The following is a 13,211-nucleotide window of genomic DNA, read 5'->3' on the forward strand; positions in this document are numbered from 1 at the left end:
AGTCTCAAAACACTGCTTACTTCTTTATGTTTTGCTTCCAAGGACTCAGACTTTCTGTTAATGTTTAAAGTAGTCTTGAACAATAGTTCCCCAGCCTGTAGTTATTTGAACATTTTTCACAAGCTTTCAGTCTTGGCCTTTCTCAGTTCAGTTCAGTTCTCAGGGAGTTTTTCCTTCCCACTGTCGCCAAAGTGCTTGCACATAGGGGGTTATATGATTGTTGGGTTTTTTTCTGTATGTATTATTGTAGTCAGACTTTGATCGCTTGGAGAAAGGTTCCGTCAATTAACAGTTTGTGCAACTGCCTTGTGATTAGAAAGTGATTATCCACAGGTTGTTAGTGTTGGATTTACAACCTGTGTCCTATTTTTTACTATATTGTGACTGAACCATAAGTAGGCATTCATTTAATCTACAAGACAACAGAATACTCATAAAAATAATTTTAAATGTTGCTTTCTTTGCTAAGGAAATGCTCACTAAGAAGACACACCAACAACGTGTTAACAAAACAATCTTTTTATTAGAAATATCTTGTATAAAAATGAACATGCTCTACACAGCTTTTTTTTATTTTTATAGATAGTTCATAAATATCCAGGCACTGTAACTGTTTTTTTCTCTTTTTTTTTAATAATTTGGTACATAAAGCAGACATGATCAATCAATTTTAATAACATACATTAACTTGCCATTTAATTTCAGTCAGCAATTACATATTCTATTTTGTAACACAGACAGTGTTTTAGAAAAATAAAAGTAGGTGGGGAGGGGGGTCGTGGCAAAAAAGCAGTAAAATGATCATATTCACAAACACAAACAATCCCACAAACAATACTTTATCAAATGAGAAAACAACATTTGCGCAACACCTTAGACTCGTTGAAGCTGAGAGAATCATTGATCAAAAAGCAAAATATTTGTAAGTTATAATCCTCTGCAGTAGTCTGGACTTTATGCCTTTCTCTCCAATTTTACCACACAACTTTCTTATGGGTTTTGACATGCAACATACAATTTTTGCATTACTGAGGATAACATTTAATGAGACAAAAAATCCAGAAAATACTGTTATTAGTAATATTTTAGAGAATGGAAACAGTAATGGTGTTTACACATTTTAAATTGTACACTGAATTCATCCGTAATAATGTTTAAACTGAACAACTGAAAGGTAATACTGGCAACACAAACATGATGAAAGAACCATGGAACATTTAGCAGAAGTAGTTTAATGGATATGAGGCACAGAATGAAGGCAGTGGCCCTTATTTATCAAGCAAGTATTCATACCTTTGATTTTTTTTTTTTTATGTTCAGTACTGTGAAAACCAATTAATTAGTAGGCATGGAGCAGTGATGTATCACTGTAGAGATTTAAAGCGGTACTTAGAAACTCTTGATCACTAGGGGGCAGAAATACTTCAAAGTAAACCTGAGAAACTACCGGCTGGTTAACATTTAAACAAACAATTCTTTTTGCACATCCTTTATACACAAACAAAGAAGTGTATCCTGCTGGTGTCATGTTTATGGCCTTTTGTCTATATTTGGGTTTCCAGCAATTTCTGTGGAAAGAAAAATAGGTGGGTCTTGTTAAACACAAAGTCAAATTGTTTGCTGGAAGCAAGAAATAATTAAGATAGCTGCCAAGTGGAAGGTGAACTTGCTACTACTTAGTACAGCATGGCTGTATCTTTTATTGATATATATAAAAATCAGACAATGGATTGAATGTTAATTTAAATTGTTACAGTATATGTTGAAACAATATATCATATTGCTAATTATGTTTGAACTTTTTGACCAGTTGTCTGAACTAAGTCAATACCTTTTCAAAATTGGTATTAACGCCGGCTAGCTACTTGAGCCTTGTTTTAAATCAAAAAAATTATTTTAAAAATATATTTTATCATTTCCACTTCAGGCATAAAATCCAAGACCCAGAAGAGGAATGCATTTTTTTTTCCATAAAAATCTTTTGCAAGCACACAGATTAGTCTTGTAGTGCATTTCTTCTGTCCCATTTATCATATGTTGTCAGGCTTTAATAACAATATGTCTGGCATGACAACAGCTTGTTGTTGTCTTTTTTTTCTTTAAAAATCTACTATATCACAATACCCTGCATTAAGGTACAGAGTATACAGTCTTTATTACAAGTCTTACAATCTTATTGAATTTTAATCAAAACTCTTTTAGGCTAAATTTGTCAATTACTTTCAATGCTACAAGTGAAATTTTGACAGTCTTTCAAAAGGCTTCAATAGGTGCATGATAAATAAGAGCCCCTCAATCTCAGATGTTTACAGTCAAGTGTCCAAGTCCTGACTGACATTTATGGAATGTGATGTCAACCATAGAGCTATTGCATGGCAATTTGTGTTTGGTTTGTTTGACTTATTTTCGTTCAGCAGAGGGATACCCCAAAAATGACATCTCCACTGTGAATGACAACGATGACAAATGTTGCATTCCATAGACGTTGACAACACAGCACAGTACACGTGATGCTCCCATAAGCATGCTCTGGGACTGTACACTAGGATTGCCAAAACGGTGGTGTCCTCATTATTATGAAACAGTAAAAAAAAAAAACTACTGGGGAGACCCACTGCCTTATTTTCATGTGTTTCAGATATATTTAGTTCATGTAGGAATACTGAGTGTACTGTCGTAAGGCATGTACAGTCTGAAGAGTACTGCAGCTTTCAACTCCAAATACACCTGTAACCAAAAATAACTACTACATTTTTTTTACACCACTTCATTTCGTCAGCTGCATTTGATAAAAACAGAATGCTTTCCCCTGTTTTTACTGAAATGAGACAAACAATTCAGTATCAGAGAGAACTGAACTTGTGCTCTATACACTTCAGAAAAAATAAATAAAAATCTGTAGGCTCCAGGTGGTTCATTCAGCCTGCATCTGGAAACGTCACTGATCAATGCTCAGGGTGGGAAGAGGAAAATTAACTGCCCAAGCTCCCTTACATCTCTTCTCTCCCTCCTACAAGCTACTAATTTATCATAAAATTTGCATCCAAGCCTTTACATGATTCCATAAAAAAAATATGACATCCTTTGGAGTGACAAATTCCCATCTTTCCACCCCAATCCTCTGATGTAGCAGCTTGAAAGTTCTCCAGTGTATCCCCAATATGCCCCCACAATCAGGTGATTTCTCCTCAGGCAGGCCTTTTCTCCTCTTCCACGGCTCATCTCGGTCTTAGATGGCATGGTTACTGTAGCTTATGTATGTCTGCTTTGAGGCCAACACTGTAGTAATAGGGAAGAAGAAAGAAGGGTTAAAAATGCAATGGGTGAGATTCAAATAGGCAATCATAGTGTTGGAATTCTGATTTTTGTAAAGTTCTCCTTATGAACGACTCAAGTAAACAAGCACAAGTGAAACTAATTTTAATAGCTTGATGCTAATGTTAAATTATCTTAATGTCTCGCATGCTCACGTCTAAGATACAAAATAAACTGTTAGTGATGTGTAAAATGCACAAATTCAACAACATCTGTAATCACAGCCCATCTAATAAAAGCTGCAACCAACATAAATATATATCATAAAAGTATGATAAAAGAGGAACAGCTTGTTTTTATCTAAAGAGCTGTCCGTTTCTTCTTTTTTGGATGGTAATAAATGTTCCCTTGTTTATGGAGGATGTGCTGGTTTCTAAAGAAGAGGTTCTGTTCATTTTCTTATGGCGTATATAACGTTTGGGCTCATTTATCCAAATGATTAGTTACTGTTAATCTTTTGATTTCTTTTTTTATTAAAATAATAATAGTTTGAAAATATTTAGTAAAATTACTTTTATATTAAAAAGTAATATCTGTTAAATGTAAAAGGAATCCTCATCTAAAATCCTTTAAACCTCCAAATGACATTATTAGATCTAGTCTAAAAATCCAAAAAATATATAATGTACATATGACGTGAAATGGAATTATCCTCACATTTTACAGGTATATTATTTATGTTTGGTAACAGTATTCATTTAATGTATTAATTTGTATTATCATTTCTTTTCACCACAAATACTGATCTTGGTTTAGGCAGGAAAACTGCTTTGTTAGAATTTGGGTTAAAATACTACAGCAGCTCTTTTTTTTTTTTTCTTCAATGCTTTGTTGTTAGTTTGGCATGGGTGCCTTGAGGAGTCACGAAAACATCTGTGGTGCCAGTATAAAACCATCTTCCAACGCTGACAGTAAATAAAAATGTAACAATTCCTGCCTGTGTATACATACAGATGCATCATATTTACATGTTTTCCTCTTGTTTTCCCTTGAGATAAGTCTGTCTGGTAATATTGCAGACATTTTAAAAACATAGTATCATAAGATTTGACAGCAATGCAAAATTATTCAGAGTCACTTGAGTTTTGCACTCATATGTACCTGGTTCTACAGCATAGTAAAATCAGGAAAACTCTCTATTTTTTTAGATTATACTATTAAATTGCAATTCCAAAATACAAACTACTAAACTACCAAGCAGTTCACAGCAGTAGCATAAAATACGGGAGTAACCATTCAAATGCAAGTATTTTAGTGCATGCAACGACCTGTGGTTTCTATGTGCATCAAGCAAAGCATGCAGCAGTCAATGTATTACCATTCTTAACTGTGGTGTTTTACATGTAAAATACAATTAAGGCGATATGTGATCTGTCCCGGCCGTATAGCTTTTGCTATCAACGTTTGGTAATGGTTCTAATTATTCTTTTCATTGTTTGTGGAAATTTGTGAGCTGTGAATGAAGTACATAAGTCAGATGACCAGAGGGCAGACCACAGCAATCATAACAAACCCAAACCACTGGTCAAATGTGACTGTCATACATACAGTACCTATGAGTATGTGTGCAGTCATGCTTGTCTGCACACATATGTCTGTGCAAATGTGAGTGTATGTGTAATTTTTAAAAGTAAAACTGTCCTCAGCGAGCATGCTCTGTGGTGGTAATCACACTACCAATCTGCCAATCTGCCTACAGCAGCCTTGGCTGATTGGATTCATCCCTTCTGACATATTCAATCAGAAGACGGCTGAAAGCCAGAGTAGGGGCAAAAGTGCTGCAGAGGAGAGATGTGCAATGGTAAACGCTTCTGGTATATTTGTCAGGGCCATACTGGGTGGGTGAATGGGGGCGGTATTCTTGCCATTTCATCCAAAGCATATCTTCCAAGAAAAGCATTGATAAATGAACCTTATTTGAATATTTATATGCTGCGAGGCCAAGATAAAGAATAGATGGTCCAGAAAGAATTGGAGCTGGCAGACCCATCTGTCTTTTCCTGTTCACTCTTATTGTTGTTGTTGTCCCATTACCACAAATTCCTTCTTTTGTCAACAGGGAAACAAATTACAGGGGACACATGGCTATCGCTTGTCTCCTCTCCGGCAGAGGGTTGTCATCTTCTCACATTAACAGGCTTTACCATGCTGATTGGCCATTTTACAGCACCACACACCAATCTTGTTTATCCAAGTTAATATCCCTTGGTCCAGGGTGGATTTGTGACTGTGTGATTAATGCTTTATGTCATTCAGGGTGCTGAATTTTAGCAGGGATGCTTTTTTGCATTGTGTAGGCAGGCACAGGTGTTGTGGTGAACATTAGCAGAAATTAACAGGAAAAAGTGCTCACGGATGACAGAAGAGCAAAGTTATTTTCTAATCAGGTTACCTGAGAGTCTAAAGTCCCTCACAAGGCTCCCCTCCCTCAACACAATCTGACACATAAGCACAAAGAGCAGTTGTTAGATTCACAGTTTAAACCAGAGGTTAAGTCTCAGCACCTATAAATGGGTTCTGTAATTGGATAAGATACTGTAACAATTCCCTTTCAAGATAGGAAGAAAACATACACATAAGTGTAAGTTGTCTTTTTTTTTAGTCCGGATATATATCATGGTATATTGTTCAGCTTGTCAGAGTAAAAAATCAGTACCTTAAGTAATCACAACATGTGGGGGTGCTTGACTGGATTTATTCCTGCCCTCACACAGGCACTGCCTGTTCATACCATTTGTCTTGGTGATTGAAATATCCTCATCTCCAACACTGAGTTATCCTTGCTTTTATCCCTTTCAGAATAGTATGGGCCCCCTGCCACACCTTCTGACTGGCAAATCCAGTATCAATATAGTTTTTGAAAATTTAACTATTTTGCTATTGCATACAGTAAAATTAAAAAATAATCCTTCAAATAGAGAAAATTAACTTCCAGTCTTTTTTGAAGGGAACACTTAACTACTACGTCACTTATGTGCAAGTGAGAAGCTAATGTGACACAACCCCTATCACTTCTAATTATTCCCATCGTTCTTTTTGTCATCTGTTAAAGAAAAATGTAATCTTCACTTAAAAGGAGTTCATTATTTTCTGCATACAGAGTGCATTAACAGATGCTGGTTGACCTGTCTTTCCTTTGTTGCATGGATGGATGTCATTGTGTGATACCAACCTTGTGTTTCAAGACTTTCACAAAGTTCAGATTTGGCCTCTCCGTTGGGCCTCAGGCCACCTTTAGGGTTGAACTTGTTGGACATGGTGGCTGCAGTGACCACAGCCTTTAGACTGCGTTTGCGCTTGGGTACGTTCTGCTCTGGATGGAAAAGAACCACGTAGACTTTGGGCATGTAGAGCATACCCAGAGAGACCGATGCACTGAGGCTTATAGAGATGGTTAGGGTTGTAGTCTGGATGTACATCTGTATTATAAAAGAGATAATAGAGACAAAATAATAATATTTTTTGGAAGCACTGTGTCATGGAAAGAAATGCGATAGTCTCAAATTAAACTGCGTACATAACAAGACCGAGTGTTGCTCAGAGCCTTCCCAGTTCAAGCTACAGAATGAAGTCACTCTCCTTTAGCTAAAAGGAAGTTTAGTGGACGATATTTCTATGTTTCACATCTTATATAGCAAATTGTGATGGAACACAGGAACATTTATGTAAACTGGTGACTCCTGACTTCTACCGTCATTTCAGGGTTTGTTTATTTTATGATATGCATATAAAAAAAAAGCCCCCCTGATGCATAGATGTTTTTACCCTGAGGTTTTAGACAACATCATTGTGTGTTTTCTGAAGCCAGTGACAGCTGCTACTCACAGCTGGGTAGCAGATACATAGCTATAGGCAACAACTGGGGAGTGGAAAGAAACAGCCTACAGCATAATAAAAAGGCCTATATCATAAATTTTTCATTTATGATAATCACCCTAGAACTCATACACAGTACATCTCTAATTTGTTACTGTAGAGAATGCGACGAGTCAGGGCAGATGTTAGTAGGTAGACAACATTTGGCATCGATTAATTTTTATGACATGCTTTAAATTTCTGTTTAAGGTGCAAAACCAGTGCAAAATATGAAAATACAGTGTCCTGGATTTAAATGTTAGTTTCATGAATTTAACAAAGAAACTGTGATCCAACTTCATCTTTTTCCCAATATCATTGCGTGAAAACCTTAATTGAATAAAGGGGAAGTAGAGAACAGCTTACTTTGCCTCTCTAAAGTTGATGAACACAAGGCAGTAAGTGTACAGTGAAACACAGCTGAGAAACATCCTTCAAAGAGATTTGCCCAAGGTTTTGTTTGACATTACATTTGCAGACATCACAAATGACTGAGCTGTTTGACATGGGAATAGCCAAAAGGGCTCTTGTCAACAGTTATAGATGATGTTTCCCAACATACAGTTGTGACATTCTCCAATCAGCCATAACATTAAAACCTCTGGCCTTATATCCACTAGATCCCTCTCATGCTGCCAAAATAACTGAACAATTGAGGCATAGTCCACAAGACCCCTGAAAATGTCCCGTGGTATCTGGCACTAAGACATTAGTAGCAGTCTTTAAGCTCTGTAAGTTTGTGATGTGGGGCCTGAATGAATCACACTTTTTTTTTTATTGTAGGGGTTTTGGTGTTATTCTTTTTTTTAGTTATTCTTATGTTATTTGTTCTGTACTTGTATTAGATTATATTAATATATTGTGTAAATGTTATTAATATCAATTTAATAATGTAGTAAACCAAGAAAAGAGGTGGCTCAGAGATTTTAGGGTGTTTTCCTATGGGCTACAGCCACCCCTGTGTAGTGGGCGCATTGCTTAATGTCGCTCTCTTTGTATGGTTTCTTTAGGAAAAGAAAATTACTCTGAAAATCTGGACTGCCCTTGCAATTTATTTCATCTCCATAAACCTCAAAACATATGGTTGCTAAAAAAATGGTTTTCACACCTTGAAAACCCTTGAGAGACCCAGTTGTCCAGTCATCAGAGTTGTGTCAAAGGGCTTTACACTCATCCAGTTCTTCTGCTCACAACCTTTCTCTTACAGAATTTTAACTAGTCCAATGGCCATCAGTACAACTAGATGTCAGTGTTGTAGCACAAGACAAAAATAACATTGGAAGTTACAAGGTGGTTTGTGTAGCATCAATGAGTGTTTTGCTTGGATTCTATAGGTATTATATTGTAGAGTGTTCAGTTAGTTCAAGTGGAAAGGCAATGCCATGTCATGTTGATGTAAAAAAAAAACCAAAATGTAGAGAAGCTCTGTTGAAATTAAGCTGCCTAAAGCCGTGTCAGAAAAAAAGATGTCAGTGGAAGATGGAGGTGACAGAGCTTTGTGCTCCATCATTACTGCAAACAGCACACGAGCATTCCCTGGTGATAGAGGGGGATTGTTGTAATCTCCTGAGAAGATTACACATGGCCTAGGGTGAGTTTGGAACCCTAGCCCTCTAGAGTACAGAGTGGAGTTACTCTGTGAGGGCAGCCAAGACCCTTGTCCACTTCTATCAGCCTTTATGACATAAATTTTCCCTGACGTGCCGAAATGGTTACCAATCTTCACCATTGGCACAGTGAAAGAACAGGACCAGACATAGAAAGTATTATGAACTTTCATCGAAGTCAGATTGCTCCTTTTTGTTTTTATGCATTCCTTGTCCAGAGGTAACCCTACCTATTTGTGACCCATGTGAACACAATCACTGGATCACACTCCCACAAAGTTGCCAAGCCTTGGTAAAGTGTTCAGGCTTTTTGGTTTAGTTATATATTTATTTTTCTAGACTTTCGTGAAATCAACTAAAATGATTTTTAACAAAAAACTCTCCAGACTCCAAATACACAGACAATACCCACTGCTACTACTTCAGATAGGCCATCCATCTGCTGTGGTGACTCCTTGTGAATAAGGGAGCAGCCTAAAGAAGCTTTTACCTTCTTGAAAAATGCTCTTAATCAGTAGACTTCCAGAATTCTGGCTGAGAAACTGTGTCATTTGAAACATGCAGCTCTATGGCCTTTTCATCCCAAACCATATTCTAACTTAGGTTGTTTCCCACCAGCCTTTGTGTTTAAGACTTTAGGCTTTGACTGTGAATATATCAAATTTAATGTTTTAATATGTCTGGTCTAATACTTATTCTTTTATGACAGGCCCATCCAGCGACAGCTTTGAGGGCTCCATTGTCTGCCGGTAGTAGCAGCTATACCAGGACAAAGCTGGATGGCAAGCCTCTTCTCTCATGAATAGGGAAAATACATACTGACACATAATAAAAGGAACAGACTTGTTTCATGGCAGACATTTTGACGTTATTTTGAATCTCAGTAGGGAAAGCATAGGTGTGATAAAGATGGCTTAGTTCAGTGTAAAGAGCCAGCATAAGCACTTTCAGTGGAATTATACCACCTAAGTCCAATGCAGCGATCATTAACGGATCTAAACTGTGACAAGTTAAGATTTCAGCTGCAAAAAATTGTTAAATCTCTTCCTTAGAGATAACTGTGCTGTTACTAAGGCACTTTTTGTTGCTCTCTCCTTGTGTTCATTTAAAAATAATGAAATTAAGAGCAGCATTATTCAACAAATCTTCCTATTACATAATATAAAAAATTGTAGGGTGAAGCTACAGCTGATAATGTATTTATGCAAAGTGAGAATCAGTTATAAATTTATATATAATGGGTGTAATTAGAATAATATTTGCTGAATAAATAAAACATAGTTCATCTGTTGATCACTGTTAAAGTGAATGGCTGGCAAATACAACAATGTATGTGAAGGGCCTTTTTCATCAGTCGTCATAGTTTGTGATGCTTTTTTTGTTTTGTTTTTTTACTGTTAGACTGTCCAAAGATTTAGCTTGCAGTGTAAATCATATATGACCTTCAGTCGTTCAACATGCCTTTGATTTGTATATGTGCCAGTTCAATTTAATTAAAACCCCTAATACAGAGAATAATTTCTCCTATCGTTTCATCCACCTGCTTTTCACTGTTGGACATACAAATGAAGGCCAGAAGTGATTTTCACCTTCACTGCCTCATCAGTGGCTGTGTTTACGTTCATGAATTACCATAGCAAATGGCAGCAAGCATGTTCACAAAAAAACTGCTATCCATTGTAAGACAACCTTATATTTCTTTTTTTCAAACTAAGGAGCTTTGTTTCCAAAAAACTCCAGATGTTACTATCAGAATATTGGTAGCCAATGTTCATGCAAATTTATCCCCACCTTTTTATGATATTAACAACCCAAAGGCTGCTATTATGGCTATAGTACTCCAATATTGAAGCTTCTGTTGCAGTTGGTGGTTTGACTTTTTCACTCTCTGCTTTTTAGATGTACATCTGCGCTGTGCAACCTCAAAATTAGCACTTGTAAGAGCTAATTTGCAATTCACTTTCAACTGACAAGCAACATCAACAGCCACAGTAATTTTATGCTACTTCTCAAACATGCGTTCTCTATTTCTGTGTGCATGAATGTGCAGTGATTGATTCAGCTTCACTGGGTGCAAATACTGAGTAGTCAAACACACATAGAAAGACAATTAAAGAAAACATATCCAAGCAAACTTGAGGTGAATGAATTATTCTCACAAGCCCACTTTAAAAGTCTTGTAATCCCACAGTGGAGCACAAAGCCCATCAGCTCATGATGAATAGCTCCACATATACAGACACAAGGAGCTGATGCTTTACAACAAACAGTTTGAGTGGCCATTTTCTTCATAATAAAAAGCACAGGAAATATAAAAGAACTACAAATGGAAAACTGACATGTGAACATGCACAAGTGAATTCACTAGACTATTGTAGCCTTAAATAGAGAACTGCTGTTGAAAGCATACAGACTACACTGGCATCATACCATTCTAAACCAGTTACACAACTGGGACTAATTCAATTTGTGACCTTACTCTTCTAGCAAATTTTAAATTTGATATTTACCTTTTCCGCTGATTGTGAGGTCCCGAAGAAGATGGGGATAAAGGCAAGCCACACAATGCAGGTGGTGTACATTGTGAAGCCGATAGGCTTGGCCTCGTTGAATGTCTCTGGAACCCCTCTAGTCTTGATGGCGTAAACTGTGCAGGTGACCATCAGAAGCATGCTATAACCCAGCAGACAGATGAGAGACAGGTCTGATATATCACATTTCAAGACGCCACGGGCCATGTCGGGATTTGCTGTGCGCTGGTCTACATAGTCTATGATGGCTTGTGATGGGTCAACACCAAACCAGATGCACACTCCAAGGAGCTGCACTGATATCAGACTAAATGTGATAACTAACTGCGAGGCTGGGGAGATAAATCGAGGGGCACTGACCGACATCTTGCCCTGCTCAAAAATCCTGTAGATCCTATTTGTCTTGGTAAGCAGTGCTGCATAGCTTATACTCATACCCAGACCAAGGAAAATCCTTCGCAGTGAGCATACGAACACATCAGGAGCAGAGATCATAAGGAATGTTGTAGCATAGCACAGAAAGATACCTGTCAGCAACACATAGCTAAGCTCTCGACCAGATGCCTTAACAATTGGTGTATCATTGTAACGCACAAAGGTTACAACCACTAACAGAGTGGCCATAATCCCAAAGACTGCAATGAGGACTGGTATCACGGCCCATGGTGAGCTCCACTCTAGCTTGATAATGGGAATGGGAACGCAGCCAGTGTGGTTGTCATTGGGACGCAAATCAAAGCGGCACATCTTGCAGGTGTAATTGTCTGCCTGATACTGATAACCATCACAATTCTCGCAGTGCCAACAACAAGGAATTCCCTTCACTGTCTTCTTGCGCTGCCCAGGACGACAGGGTTGACTGCATATAGAGGAAGGGACTTCTTGTGTTTCACCAGGCCACTGCATGTCATTAGTCTAGATGGAAAGGTAAAAGAAAAAAAGAGCTTTAGTAACTCTGTCTACACAAAACATTTTTTCACATTTGTGTGTGTTTTTTAATCTATTTCCTATCGATATACTTGGCTTTTTCAAATGTAGTAGACGCAGAATATGCATAAGTATTGTGTATTTTATTGACATAATTTACTATATCTTCCTATATTTTAATCATATAATTGTAAATATTTTCAGTTATTCATTATAGTACAATTGAAAGTACATTAAAAAGGTTATTATTGAAAGAATATTGACAATATTTATTAATAAAATAATTAAGATATTAAGACACTTACTACATGATATGAGTTACATTGAGACTATTATTTATAGTTATTAGCATGGTTTCATTGGATCGAAGTTAAGTTTTATTAACTTAAATGGGTGTGGAAATGGACAGGAAAGTTTAATTCAAACACCCAAATAGTTAAATGATTGTTCTGACATTTCAAAAATTATGGTATTTCTTATTCTTCTTAGAGCTCTCAGCTACTGATGTTGGTGAGCTGGTGTTGTGTGTACTGCCATAACTCAGCTTCTTGATGTCTATGATAATCCAAAATCCTATCTACAGTATGCATGTAAACAAAATAAGAACACACAGAGGGAGACTTAAGAATCATTAATAGCAAAACATGATGGAAACATGTTTTTCCTCAGAGGATTTGGCATTTAAAATATAGTAGTTTTGATGCTTAAATATTCAGACACTGCAGATTCTGTGCACTATGTATACATTAAAAAGGAAATTGGTATTAGTGTGTAAAGAATGACAGCAAATGTCAAAAAAAGGTTGATGCAAATAGTTGTGTAAAAATGTTGTTTCCTCCATTACACACCTACTGCTATCGCCATGATTTTGAGTGTAAATGTGGTCACGCTGCATAATACTGTCTTTTGACCCAAAGCATCTCTGTTTCTATAAATTCTTGAGATATGAGTCACTATTGTGTTGAATGATTCCCTA

General features: G+C 36.9%; 1 protein-coding gene across 4 annotated transcripts in view; it reads right to left on the minus strand.

Annotated features, from left to right (window-relative positions):
- Window positions 1–556: 556 nt before the first annotated feature.
- LOC309696525 (metabotropic glutamate receptor 4-like) overlaps window positions 557–13,211 on the minus strand; it is a 210,765-nt gene continuing 198,110 nt past the window's right edge. For 3 of the 4 annotated variants that reach the window (XM_082517784.1, XM_082517783.1, XM_082517786.1), the window contains 3 exons: window positions 11,288–12,223; window positions 6,488–6,734; window positions 557–3,279 (listed from right to left, as the gene is read on the minus strand). In XM_082517784.1, coding sequence (XP_082373910.1) covers window positions 3,230–3,279; window positions 6,488–6,734; window positions 11,288–12,223 — 1,233 coding nt within the window. In that variant the 3' untranslated portion in view covers window positions 557–3,229. Of the gene's footprint in view, window positions 3,280–5,707; window positions 5,754–6,487; window positions 6,735–11,287; window positions 12,224–13,211 lie in introns of all 4 variants that reach the window. The other variant, XM_082517785.1, reaches the window with a different exon arrangement.

The sequence above is a fragment of the Aulonocara stuartgranti genome, assembly GCF_965226115.1.
Source record: "Aulonocara stuartgranti genome assembly, chromosome: 20".
Classification (NCBI taxonomy): domain Eukaryota; kingdom Metazoa; phylum Chordata; class Actinopteri; order Cichliformes; family Cichlidae; genus Aulonocara; species Aulonocara stuartgranti.